At 42.2% G+C, this 14,838-nt stretch overlaps 1 protein-coding gene across 3 annotated transcripts in view; it reads right to left on the reverse strand.

The window, feature by feature from the left end:
• The window catches only part of Lca5 (lebercilin LCA5), a 50,676-nt gene that overhangs the window by 20,093 nt on the left and 15,745 nt on the right, over positions 1-14,838 (reverse strand). For all 3 annotated transcript variants that reach the window (XM_021172284.1, XM_021172283.1, XM_029481114.1), the window contains exon 3: positions 11,540-12,069. In XM_021172284.1, the coding sequence (XP_021027943.1) occupies positions 11,540-12,069 (530 nt within the window). The remainder of the gene's footprint in view (positions 1-11,539; positions 12,070-14,838) is intronic.

Here is a 14,838-nt window from a genome sequence, read left to right on the forward strand (position 1 = left end):
TACTAACCAGTACCCCCCAGAGCTCGTGTCTCTAGCTGCATATGTATCAGAAGATGGCCTAGTCGGCCATCAGTGGAAAGAGAGGCCCATTGGTCGTGCAAACTTTATCTGCCTCAGTACAGGGGCCAAGAAGTGGGAGTGGGTGGGTGGGGGAGCAAGTGGGGGAGTGGGTGGGGGAGCAAGTGGGGGACTTTTGGGATAGCATTGGAAATGTAAATGAAATAAATACCTAATAAAAAAAAACAAAAAACAAACAAACAAACAAAAAACATGACAAGACGGGGAATGCCTCAGTCTGTACAGTGCCTGCTGCATCAGCCTGACGGCCTGGCCTGGCCTCCCCGCGTGCCTAGCACAGGACTCAGTGAAGAAACAATGTTATCAGGCAGTTGTCAGGGTACACTATCGTATGCGGCAGGAAGGAATGTCAGCATCCACTGCAGGGCTTGCAAGGAGAGACTCCTTCCCAGCAGGGACTGCCTCTCCGGAGCGTTCCACAGCCTGAGGAAGTCACACCTCACCTCATGGCAAGCCTAGTCAGTGTCAAAGCCCTCTTGTAACAGAAGGTAAAGCCTCTGTCCTTCTTCAGCTCAAAAACTCTTATGTAAACAGTAACACAAAACTATGAAATGAAAGGTTTTCATGGATCCTCCAAACATTACTGTAGAAGTCATGAAATATATATGTATAATATTTAAATTTACATATACATATATATGTACACACATATGTGTGTATGCATATATATGTGTATGTATGTATGTATATGTCCTGGCCATTTTTTAGAATTGTTTTAGAGTAAAGATTCGCAGCAAGTTGAGTTTTCTTTCTCCAGCACAGATGTTTTCAACATTAGCAGTTTTTCTGTCATTTGATAACATTTGATAACAGTTACATAGTTTTATGAAGGGACAGCTATGGAGGGATGGCTCAGCAGTTCAAAGCACCTACTGTTCTCTCAAAGGCCTAGAGTTCAATCCCCAGCACGCACAATGGATGCTTCACAGCTTCCTGTGACTCTAGTCCTCCTCTGGATTCTGCAAGCACTGCACTGACGTATCTACATACCTCCGCTCATATATACCCAAAATTAAGAGTAAACTCTTTTAGAAACAACAATTTTAGTCAGAGGAAATGAAAGGATTCCCAACCTAAAAGTATTTGAGGCACATGAAAGGCTTACAAATTCTAACTTCATGGCCAGTGAGATGGCTTAGAAGATACAGGTACTTGGTACCAAGCCTGATGGCCTGATGACCCAAATTCAATCTCTAGAGTCCATGGGGGAAAAAGGAGAGAACTAAAACCCACAAGTCATCCTCTGACTTCCACGAGCATGCCATGGTGTGCAAGCCACTGCATAGACAGAGACATTGATATGGATGCATGCATGCACACATGCTTGCACATGCACTTAAACACAATAGATGATAGAGGATTAAGATAGATAGATAGATAGATAGATAGATAGATAGATAGATAGATAGATAGATTAGATAGAGGATTTAGATAGGTAAATAGATAGACAGATAGACAGACAGATAGATAGATAGATAGATAGATAGATAGATAGAAGGATGGATAGACAGATGATTGATAGACAGACAGACTGACTGACAGGTGACTGATAGATGTGATAATAAGAATGAAGTATGACTTAGACTCATCAGATCCCAGAGCTTAGGCATCTCAGGAGCCCCATCATTTGATTCCTCAGATGTGCCTGGGGATTAAGACAGGAGTCACAAAACAAGAGGGCAGGGCGATGATAGCAGAGGTAACCTGGTGACTTAACGTCCATTATTGCCTTAATTCACTCCTCCAGTTAAAAACAGCACAGAAGGAGGTGAGGCGAGGGGGAGCTTCTGGATTTGGGTTCAGACAAGCAGAACCACTTTGAGAGCAGAGTCTGGCCACTAGAGGGAGGTGAGGAGAGAGGAGAGAAATGGACCTAGCTGGCCAGAGAGAAAAGGGAAGCAATGCTCAATCTGTCCTTGCTTCCAAAGACCTTTTATTGAGCGGCAGAACTGTTCTAACAAGAGTCTACTCAAGGGCACCCTGGAGCAAAGGGAAGCTGAGCAACTTTCTCTTATAGGAAAAGCTACCAGACAAAAAGTCTACCCAGGTTGTCTTTCCCAGAGATAAATACTGAGCTCCACAAGAGCAAACTGCTTCCTAAATGTCACCAGCTGCTTAAAGACAGAGAGGCCATCGCAATAGTTTCATCATGCTGTCATGACAAAGTAACTTACTATATGTTAATCTGAAGTGAAAAGTAGAGTTGAATTTTCATACTAAATGCACACCTTACAGCTTGCTGTAGTTCTTAAAAAACAAACAAACAAACAAACAAACAAACAAACTTATGTACATGTGATTATAGTTCATCTTTTCATGAAGGCTGGAAGACAATTGTCTGTTTGATGACTGTGGATTCCTATAGCGGTCATAACCCCTGATTTTCTTTCAGGACAGACTGTTGGTGCCTGCTGTGATTATTCTGCTACTACAGCCTTGGTCAGGAAGGCACTCAAAGTCCAGAGAATATCAACATAAGTTTTAGAATAATATTAAAGAACATCTACTTGTTTAAAGTGCTATTTAAATATGACTCTGTTTTCTAATTACTACAAACATCTGTGTGAGGCTGAATTGGCTGCATACTTATCAATCATAATAACATATTGCAGTAGACTGAGTGCAGAAGCAGAGCTGAGGACCCAGCTGTCCTCTACTGAGTCAGACATTAAAGAAACTTACAAATATATAATGCGAACCAATTTCATCCTGAATCATTTCAAGTTCTGAAAAAAATACTTAAAAAGTTAAAAAAAAAAAAAAAAGATTTATTTAGCCAGGTGGTGATGGTGCATGCCTTTAATCTCAGCACTTGGGAGGCAGAGACAGAGGAAGGCTGATCTCTAAGTCTAAGGCCAGCCTGGTCTACAAAATGAGGCCCAGGACAGCCAGGGCTACACAGAGAAACTGTCTCAGAAAACAAAGCACTAACAAAGAGATTAATTTTTATTTCATGTGTCTAGGTGCTTGCTCATAGTTAGGTATGTGGGTTTCCTCCTGGCCTGTGGAGACCAGAGCAGGGCACTGTAACTGGGGTTCCAGGTGGTCGTGGGCTGTCATGTGGGTTCTGGAAACTGAAACAGGGTCCTCTGCACGAGAGTCCATGCTCATAACCACTCAGCTAGCACTTAGCCTGAAAACACTGGATGATGTAATGGACGCACTTATTTATCCTGGCTTAAATAAGTTAAGAAGCACTTTAACTGATAAGTTGTAATCCTAATGTGGCAAATACCAGTAGAGAAACCCATAAACAAAAGCTTGGTTGGAGAAGGGTTGCCCACAATGTTTAAGGGTTTGAGAACCACTTCATCCGAAAACTGAAGCAGGTTTCTGTGCTTTCAAATCAGGTCTTAAGTATTAAAATTTGTATTAACACATTAAAGAACATAAAAATAGTATGTTATTTTAAGGAGACCATTCAATAAATTGCTAAAGCCTGCTGTTCACAGTACAGGGACTAAAGAAAACAACAAAGAGCTGAGATGCAGAGGGGTGACTACAGCCAACACAGTGCAGAGGGGTGACTACAGCCAACACAGTGCAGAGGGGTGACCACAGCCAACACAGTGCAGAGGGGTGACCACAGCCAACACAGTGTGGAGGGGTGACCACAACCAACACAAAGCAGAGGGGTGACTACAGCCAACACAGTGCAGAGGGGTGACTACAGCCAACACAAAGCAGAGGAGTAACCACAGCCAACACAGTGCTGTGATGCAGAAGGGTGATCACAGAGAACAGTGTTGTTACTCTGAAGGCTAGCTATATACAACAATGTGCTATGCATTTGAAAAGGCTGTTAGAAAGAATTTTGATAGTCCCCATGTGTACTCCCTGGTTTTGTGTGTCAACTTGGCACAAGCTGTAGTTATCACAGAGAAAGAAGCCTCAGTTGAGGAAATGCCTCCATGAGATCCAACTCTAAGGCATTTTCTCAATTAGTGATCAAGGGTAGGAGAGCCCAGTGCATTGTGGGTGGTCCATCCCAGGACTGGTAGTCCTGCATTCTATAAGAAAGCAAGCTGAGCAAGGCAGGGGAAGCAAGCCAGTAAGCAGCACTCCATGGCCTCTACATCAGCTCCTGCCTTCAGGTTCCTGCCCTGTCTGAGTTCCTATCCTGATTTCCTTTGGTGATGAACAGCAATGTGGAACTGTAAGCTGAATAAATCCTTTCCTCCCAACTTGCTTCTTGGTCACGATGTTTTGTACAGGAATACAAACCCTGACTAAGGCAACATGATTGATCTAGGTAGATAGATAGATAGATAGATTGATAGAAACATGGTATCCCAATGATGCATTCAATTTTTGAGTATATCATGTATTACATTTTTAATTTAAATGGCATTAATAAGGGGAGCCGACTCCATTGCAATCCTTCACTAAAAGTTTTTCAAGACAAGGTTTCTCTGTGTAGCCCTGGCTGTCTTGACACTCACTCTGTAGAACAGATCAGACACAGAGATCTGCCTGCCTCTGGGCTTGGATTGAAGGCGTGTGCCACCATTGCCCAGGCTGAAATGTTTCACTGTTTATCTCCTTAAACACATATCTACTTCTAAACTATNGAAAAACTACTGAGCTCCCAGGCATCGTGTTACTCACATCAAATAACAAACATGCAGCCAAATAATAGGCTTGCCTTTCACGGGGAAAGGCTGTTGACATCAGCTGGTTAGACTCAGTGCTGTGAAAACACCCCCCCTCCATCTCTCAAAGGAAGGGCAGGTGAGGACAGGAGTAAAAGCCGTGGCCTGACGTCCCTATAAACATAACGCTGCCTTTCCCAAGTTCCAGGCCAAGAACAGAATCCTGACATTCTTTAAAAAACAAAAACAAAAACAAAAAAACTACATTGAAATAAAAGAAAAGTAAGAGCCTCATCCAAACAAAAATAGCAGCCTACAGTTCACGCAGAACTGCCAAAGACAAGGGAAAGTCAAAGCAGTCCTGAGAAAAACAACGATGCCAAAGGTTCAAGCTATGTTACAGAGTTATAGTAATAAAAACAGCACGGTACCGGCACCAAGACAGATTTGGAGATCAAAGGAACAAAACCGACGACCAAATATGAGTACATGTAACTACAGCCATTTCTTCTTTGATGTCAGAAATACTCAGTGGAGAAGATACCTCCTGCAGCAAACGGGTCTGAGGAGGCTGGTGTCCACACATAGAAGACTCTAGACCCATGTCACGCTGCACAAAGTTCAGACTGAGTGGAGGAAAGGTGAGACACCTGAAGTAGTGAAACCATTATACAAAAACGTAGACGGTATCCTACAGCAGTGGTCTAAGCAGAGGCTTTCTTTACAGGACTCCACTTGCCGAGGAATAAGGCCAACTGCTGACACGTGTGACCTCATATACCTAAAAAACTGCTGTATAATTTAATCCACCTACTGAAGGCGAAGCCCATAGCAAGAGAGAATCTCTGTCAGCTACACATCTGATAGAGGAGTAATAGTAATATTCAGAATATTTAAAGAAACAACAACAACAAAAAAGAGTCAAGAAAACAAGAGCCCCAATTTAAAAACAGACTATGGATCTAAACGGAGAGGTCTCAAAAGAAGAAAGAAAAACCTTTTAATTATCCCTACCCATCAGAAAAATGCAAATTCAAACAACTTTGAGACTTCCACTTATCCCAGTCAGAATGGCTAAGATCAACCAAACAAATTACAGCCAAGGCTGTAAAGAATGTGGGGAACCAGAAGCCTCATTCGTTCACTCGGAGTGAACTTTGTACAGGGTGACATGGGTCTAGTTCATCTTCTATGTGTGGACACCAGTCTCCTCAGCCCTGTTTGCTGCAGGAGGGATCTCTTCTCCACTGAGTATGTTTGACATCAAAGAAGAAATGGCTGTAGTTACATATACTCCCTCGGTGGTTTTGCAAACTGGTCCAATCATTCCGGAAATCAGTGTGGAAAACCCTCAAAAACTACTCCTCGGCACACGCCCAACGGGCCTGACCTCTTCCGCCACACTGCTCGGCCATGTCCACTGCTCCTTTATTCTCAATAGCTGGGAAAGGAAAACAACCCAAAGGTCCTCCAGCTGAGGAATGGATACTGGAAGTGCGCTATGTACACACTATGGAATATTACTCAGCTTTAAAGGGAAAAAAATCATGAAATATACAAGTAAGTGGCTGAAACTAGGAGATAGTACACTGTGCAAGGTACCCTGGACCAGAAAGGCAAATGTGCCTGGTATGGTGGGTTGGCCTGATGTTGATTGTATTCTAATGCTAATTTGGGCTCCCAAGACTGGTCACCCCAGACTCTCTAGCTAGGTGACTCATCCCCCAGTTAACTATGATTGGTAAATAAAGATGCCAGCAGCTAATAGTTGAGCAGAAGGTGGGGTTGAGGTTTCAAGGGCTTGGAGGGAAGAAAAGAAAAATGTGCAGATAAGGAAAAAGGAGAAATAGCCATGGGTTAAGAGAAAGGCGAGTGGGGTCCTGAGGCCCGTCCAATTGGAGCTAAGAGCATCCCAGATGAAACATAAGTAATAATTCGGTGTTATGGATAGGGAAATAGATTCTAACAGCTACCCAGCCATTGTGCTGCTCAAAGCTTATTAAAAATAAAAAGACTGTGTATATTTTTTTATCCAGGAACTCAATAACCAAAGATGGGGTAGAAGCTCCAGGCCAGGATTTAAACCAATGTTCTAGTTTATTTGTGGATCATGATTCTGAATCTTTAGATGTGAGTCTACAACCTGGAGTCAAGGCAGAACAGAGGAATGGAGTAAGGGACTGTGGCCCAGAATGGGAGGACCTCTACAGAGGAGGGGAGTGAGACACAGGTGCTATGGAGGGGGAAAGGAAAAACCAGTGACTCAGAGAATACTGTGGAAGAGGAGGCGGAAAGATTGTAAGACCTAGAAGACCACACCATCTGCTGCGAGATTCTGAATTCTATATACAGGGAAGCTGCACCCATAAAATATGAAACAATGTGGTCTCCTAAGTAAGACTCGAACAGACAGCGATATCATCAGTTGACATATCAACATGGATGGGGGAAATTTCATAAGGCCCCTCTAGTGATGACGACTACTACAGGCAATTAATGCATCTGAGAGAAGAAAACCCAACCTCTTCAGGACTGAGCCCCCCGACAGGTCATCAAATCCCAAGTCATCCGTAAACACAGGTACATAGGAACAGCACTGAATGAACTCCTGGGGTTGTTTTATATGTAATATGGCAGTAATTAAAGGCCTTATGCAGTTGGGAGGGAGTGAAAGGGAGCACCCAGGAGGAGTTGGGAGAAGAGAGTGGTGCACATAAAAGATTACGGTACTCATGCAAGAAAGTCTCAAAAATAGAATGCATATAAAAAACTCAAAAATGTCAAAAATGTGATATGCAATATGAAAATGAGGTGAATTGCTATAATACGCTCAAGATTTTAATTATCTGAGCACGTGGTAACTATTCATGTCACAGAGAAGAAACACATGCAACCGCTTGAGATGACGAATATTTTGTTTTATTATTATAACCATTTTTAGTATGTCTGTATCTTGTAATAACATCATGTTCTGTATGTTAAATACACACAATAAAATGCATTTAAAAGTAAAGTATAAGCTAGTAAAGTAATATAAGCTGGAGGTTATAAAATTTTTGTGGAACATACAGATAACATATTTACAAAACATCAAAAATGAACAAACAAACAAACAATCCCGGGCACCACACAGCTGCCAGCCTGAGAGGAAAGCCCACGAGCGCTGGAGCAGTGCAGGAATGCTTCTGTCAGACCCAGACAGGCGCCCTTGCAGTATGGTGTGTGAAACACGTAACAGCACAGAGAAGCACCCACTGGCCCAAGCACCCACTACCTCTTAACCAATTACTGACCTTAACAACATCACCAACTAACTGACCTAGAGGAAAAAATTAATTTGGATTGGAAGAGACAAAATTCAAGCAGCAAGATGAGGCCACATTTCCTAGCCAAATTAAAGTCAATCACAACAATTTTAATTTCTGTGTTGATTAGTAAATAATTACATAGAATGAGTCAGACACCAAGGGCGTTGTGAAGGATAAAAGAATAAGCTAAGAGGTAAAGAAGAATTCTCTGGAGGGTGGGGTCAGAAGTGGCACCCTCAGGAGAGAGGGAGGAAGGGGTGGTGGCAGATGTGACTTTTGCCAACTCAGCACAGGAAGGTCCCTGAGTGCATGTTAAATACTGACCCCAGAACACCTCTAATGACACAGAAGCAGTTCAGGTGAGATCCCAGACTTTGAGACACAAGCTTATAAGTCCACTATCCTAAGACTTGGGCCATTTCTTAAACCACATTGTTGCTTAGTGTGCATAAAACACTCAACTGAAAATCTATTTTTACAATAGAAATAAACCTTGAATTAAAAAGAAAACTTTAGAAATGATCTGAGAAAATTTTGAGACTATTTAAAAATCAGAAATGAGTCAAATACATAGAGACACCTTGCACGTGGAGTTGGAAAATTCGGCAGCTAAGGTGGCAGTCAAGTAAAGTGATCTACACATAAGGCAATTCCTATCAAAGCTCCAGAATGTGTTTGCAGACAAGCTCATTTTACAAAACACACAGAGAGGCTGAGAGGTGGCTCTGCAGCTAGGAGGACTTGCTGCTCTTCTACAAGACCCAAGCTGATAGTTCAAAACTGCCTGTGACCCAACTCCCAGGGATCTGATGTAAACACACACACACACAAAATAAACCATTAAGACAGAAGATCTCATGGAGATTTAAAATTTTTCAGAAGCCTGTAAGTAGTCACTCTCTGGGTTAAAGTTCAAGGGTGTGTGGTAACAGAAGACATATGTATTTTGGTCAGCAGCACAGCAGTAGAGATTAGAGAGCAGAAAGAAGCCCTTAAAACTATGTCCGACTGGTGTTTGTAAAACATGCCCAAGAGAAGGTGAGAGGGCGGCCTTTTCTAATGGCACCAGAGTAAGAGTCCTGATTCTGGGGCCTAACCGCAACTCCTTGCACAAAAAAAAAAAAAAAAAAAAAATGAACTCAAAATAAACCACTCTCTTACATGAAAAACATAAAACACAGTGCTTATAAAATATTGAGCTGTACACCTTAAACATATATATTTTGTCATTTATTCCTTAGTAAAGATTAGAAAATAAACTACTTGTGGTCACAACCCAGGAGAAAATCTTTAATGCTATAAGAAAAGGAAAACAGAGGTGACTGGTTCTCAGACTTGACAATAAAGCTCAACAGGCCAAAGGAAAATCTGTTACAGTGGACCACAGTGAGATCCAAATCTGTTACAGTGGACCACAGTGAGATCCAAATCTTTCCTTCTTCAACTAAAGATGGTAAGAAGAGATGCAGAGTGGGAGAAAAGATTTGCAAACCATACAGTTTTTAAAAGGTTTGTATCAAGAAAAATAAAGAACTCTCAAAATCGACATAAAAAAACTACACACAAATAATTCACTTAAAAGAAAAAAAAAAACACCAAGAACAAAATAAAAAAAAAAGATGCTGAATAAAATCATGAACCGATGTTCAACTCCAACATCTTACGAAGATGCACTTTAACAGTACAATAAGATGCTGCAGGCCTGTGAGATCGGGTTAAGAATAAGGTTAATACCAGATGCTGATGAGGAGAAGCACCAGAGCAGAAGGCACTGCTGACAGAACATGCCCTGGCACTGCTGTCCTGGAAAGGTGCTGGTAGTTTCTTCACAGACAAGCAGACTTATCCTACAATCCAGTACATGTATGTCCTGTACACATCCCAGAGAAATGAAAGCCATGTTCATACAGACAGTCTGTACATGATTGGTCTGAGCAGCTTTACTGGTTAGTATGAAAACCAGGGGTGACATCCTTCGATTGGCTTTGCCATGACATTCTGTCAACACATGGTCAGGCATGACTTAGAAATCAAAAGCCACTGACTTACCCAACAGCTGGCATTAGAGAGTAAGTGATGTACGCCAGCGTATTAGCAGTCTTGAAATGACAGAACTACAGGATGTCTGTTAGTAAGCATCTCAGGTTAGAGGGGGAACGTGAAAGGTATTACTGGTCTGTATCTTGACTGGAGCCCTGGTCTCACACCCACACACACCCACACACACACACACCAACAGGTATGCGATTAAACTGTGCATCATGTTACACATGAATACAAAGAGGAGTCTGCTGGATCACCTCACTGTATTAGAACCAACTCCCAGACTCTAATATTGTATGACGGTTATAAAATACCAGGGACACCAGACAAAGGGAATAGAGACTCTTTCTATGTAGTTTTCCTATTAATGCATTCCATCTATAAAGACCTTGGAACTAGGGAGTAAAACAAAGAGTCTTACTACCTGGTCAAGGCTGGCTTTGAACTCAGGCCTTGACTTCCCACGTGCCCACACTGCAAGCACAAGCCACCACTCCGGGCCTATCTGTGCCTCTTATGCAAAGGGCCCTCACACTCACTAACCCATCACACACCTGTGAGCCACCATCCTCCTCCTCATTGCTTCCCTCCTCCACTCATTGTCCCCCATGTTCCTTAGCCCACGTGGACCCTTCTTTCCCCTGGGCTGTCCCCCTTTTTGATCAGTGTTCTCTCAGCCCCTCTCTCTGCCACCTTATGGTCTTCCTCCTGCTGCATGAACTTCTAGCTTCAAGGAAAGGGATTTTTTTTTTTTTTGTACAGAGTATTTACACATCACTGTTCTTTAAGACAGTCAAAAAGCCAAAGAAAGCATTTCCAGAAAAAGATTCAAATTTATCCATCCACATATGGATTATTAATAATATCCACAGTCTTTGACATCTAGCTTTTAAATATATAGTCTTCCACGTAAGCAAAGGTATGCATGCATGTGTGAAGGCCAGAGATCAACCCTGGGATTCCTTCCTAGCTTTTGTCTACCTTGGTCTTTCACTAGTACCTAGAGCTCACCAAGTAGACCAGGCTAGCTGCTCAGTAAACCCCACAGATTTGCCTGTCCGCACCTCCTCTCCCAAACACTGAAGAGCTCATAGCCAGCTACTTTTATGTAAGTGCTGGGTGTGGAACCCAGGTCCTTCTACTTGAGGAGCAGGTATGCTGTACACTAAGCTCTACCCCGAGCCCCTACACACATTCTCAGGTGTCCTGAATTTCTTTTGTGGTTTCTGTTGTTGTTTGTGACAGGGTATCACTATGTACCACTGACTGGCACAGAATGTAGTCCAGTCTGGTCTCAAACTCACCAAGATGCCCTGGCCTCTGATTCCTGAGTGTTAGGACTAAAAGCTCGCACCACCAGCCCAGCTCTGTCCTTAATCTCTATCCAGAAAATTAACATTAAAAACTACTTTCAGGTCTAAGCAAAAGCTGAGCTGCGATGGGCTGCTCAATCAGAGCCCCTTCAAACGCCCAGTGAGAACCGGCCACAGATCACAACGGTAAGGCACACAATCTTACCTTAATCTTTCTCTCCGTGTCATCTAATTTTAACTCTGCCGAAACCAGTTTCTTGGCCAAATCGTCTCGCTCCGGTAGGTGTCTGGCCTCGGAGATCTTTTTCAGTTTCTGTAAGGAAAATTTCGTCCTAAATAGTTCACCTTCTGTGTCTTTCACTCTTTTCTCTGTGGCCCGCTCCTTCTCCTGAGATTTTCGCAAGCGTTCTTTGAGCGCAGTAATCTCATTGTTATGGCGGTGTATAAGTTGTGAGATCTCATTCTCCGCATCTTCAAACTTATTCAGTGCTTTCTCCTGACGATACTGAAGGCTTTTCAAAGCCTTGTTCTCTTTGAGCAGCTGGGCTAACTTGACCTGTAGTTCCGACACTTCGTTTTGCAGCTCATTGATTTTCAGAAGTCTTGCAGAAAGAACCCGCTTTGTTACGATATCTGGATCTTTCCGAAGTGGCTCTCTGTTGAGGCTTTGGGACCGAAATCCCACTCGGATCCCCTTTTTGCTGGGTACAGCCTTAGGACTCACTTTCCTAATGGCTGAAAGAGAGACAGTAATAATGTGAGTGATCCATACCTATGCTACAATTTATCTATCCAGCCAGAACAAGTAGTCTTATACACACACACACACACACACACAATTAGTTTTTGTTCTTAAAAAATGATTTTAAAGCTGGACATGATGGCACACGCCTTTAATCCTAGCACTTGGGAGGCAGAGGCAGGCGGATTTCTGAGTTCGAGGCCAGCCTGGTCTACAGAGTGAGTTCCAGGACATTCGGGGCTACACAGAGAAACCCTGTCTCGAAAAAACAAACAAACAAACGAAAAAAAAAGCAAAACAAAAACAAAAAAAGATTTTATAGGCTAAATGTGGTAGTGCCATCTTTAATCCCCAGCAGGTGGGAGGCAGAGGCAGGTGGATCTCTATGAGTTCCAGGCCAGCTAGTACTAATGTAGAATTTAAATACTGGGTATTTTTTTTTTTTTTTTGTCTTGGCTTCTATTTAAAGAGAGTTTGGAGACGAGAGATGGCTCATGTGGTAATATCTGTCACAAAAGGACCCAAGTTTGTGCTCCACAACCCATGTAGAAAAGTCAACTATTGTAAAAAGTCAGACATGGTGGTATGAGCTTGTGGTCCCAGCACTATGAAGGTGAAGATAAGAAATCCTTGGGAATCACTGGCCAGTTAGTCTAGCCACATGGGCAAGCTACGACGAACCAATGAAGAGTTACTGTCTCAAAATACAAGGTAGGTAGCTCCTAAGAAATGATACCCAACTTCCAAATACACACACACACACAGACATACACACATAAGTAAAATGTATGTCATTTTAAAAGCACATAAATTCTTAAAAGTATACATATATTAGATATGTATATATATATTATATAGATAGATATAGATATTATAACGTTTCTCCAAGTTGTAAAAGTATTTTCATTAAAAATTTATTCAATATTAAGTCTCAGGATATATATATAGAACTACCCTTTAAAAGAGATATCTAAAAGTCTATCAAAATGTTAAAGTATAAAATTCAAAACCCAAATAATCAAACAAAACCAACTTCTAAGTCAAAAGCCTGCCTGCTCCAGGCCCAATCTCACTTTCTGCTTGCTGCCTGTAGAACAGAATGTAATGCTCTCAGTTAACTTTACCAGCGCCATGGCTGCCCAAGTTCTGCCACATTTCCTGCCAGGATGACAACAGACTAACCCTCAGACGCTGTAAGCAAGCCACCATAGTTAAACGCTTTCTTGTATGTGAGTTGCCCCAGTCATGGTCTCTTCACAGTAACAATCACAGAAGTTGGTACCAGGAGTGGGAGTGTGGTGGTTTGAGTGAGAATGATCCCCATAGGCTCACATTTGAATGTGAGTCCTCATTAGTGGAACTGTTTGGGAAGGATTGGGAGGTGTGGCCTTTTGTTGGAGGAGGTGTGTCACTGGGGGTGGGCTGTGAGGTTTCAAAAGCCCATGCCAGGCCCAGACTTCCTTTCTCTCTCCCTGCCTGCCTGCCACCATTCTCCATGCCATGATGATCATGGACTAACCCTCTAAAATCCTAAGCAACTTCCAAATCAACTGCTTTCTTTATAAAAACTGTCATGGTCATGGTGTCTCTTCACAGAAATAGAACAAAAATTAAGACAAGAAATTAATTCAATTTAATCCTGTTGCCTAGTCTAAGCAGACAAATGACCTCAGGGTTTAATTCACAAGACAGCACAGGAGAAAGTGGGCAAACCAGAGGGGAGATGATAACTGAATTTCCTGACTGCTGTTGGGACGACTTCTCACTGCTGCTTCTCAGCAATCTTCTCAAAATACAAGGTAAGGCTTACAAAGTTCTGACTCCCTAACTGGGGAGCTTCCAGGGAAGGGAAAGAAAAACCCAAGCACTTCTTGTCAATAATAGCCTAGATGCATAAATTACCCTTAGGAATACCTGGCATTTTCTAAGGTCCAACTGGCCAAGAGTTTTGTGGGTATACAGACTTGAGACCATGCTCCCAATTAACTAAACTGTAAGAACCAGATTCAGAGAAAGGTTACAAAACAAAGGTGATGCTTAGAAGAGGGGGAAGGGCAAAAGGGAATGGCAGCCAAACAAGAGAAGTGCTCAGATGTCAGATGTCAGTAGATGGGCATCCTGAGGGCCTGGCCTAGGGTACAGGAACTGGTGGCTCTCATGGGGATACGCACTCTTTGCGATTTTGGAGTTATTGTTAAAATGTATGTATTTATTATTTTATTATTATTATTTCCCACTCCTATCTGGCCTCGAGAAGTCTCAATAATCTGCAGGGCAGTTATCCTAAGTGTGCTGCATGTATCTCTGTGCAGAGTGACTTCCTTTGCCATAGCTTATTGTTCTATGTTTTTCTAACAGACTCTGTGTGTTTTGTTGCTCAGTACAATGGGATTTTCTAGACCCAGAGATTTATTAAAATGAAGTCATCTAACATTAAGCAGTTAAGCATGCTCCAGACTAGTTAGCACTTTAGTAACAAAAATTATGTTTAATAATAATTTAGTCTCCTTTAAGTCAGTGAATGGCAAACAAACTGGACAGTAATGCAGAGTCCTAAGCCCATCCCTAGGTTTAAGTTGCACATTTTCAGTGAGCATTGTGCTATCTGCCTAAGGTCACAGGCGTATGAAAGAAAATACCTCATAACCAATTAATGTCTCTGCATTCAATTACTTAAAGATATGGAAAAGCACAACTGCCTTTACTCCAAATGCCTCAGGGATCACAAGATAGTTCCTTGGGAAGAAGAGAAAATAAGCTGT

Source organism: Mus caroli, chromosome 9 (genome assembly GCF_900094665.2).
Source record: "Mus caroli chromosome 9, CAROLI_EIJ_v1.1, whole genome shotgun sequence".
Lineage (NCBI taxonomy): Eukaryota > Metazoa > Chordata > Mammalia > Rodentia > Muridae > Mus > Mus caroli.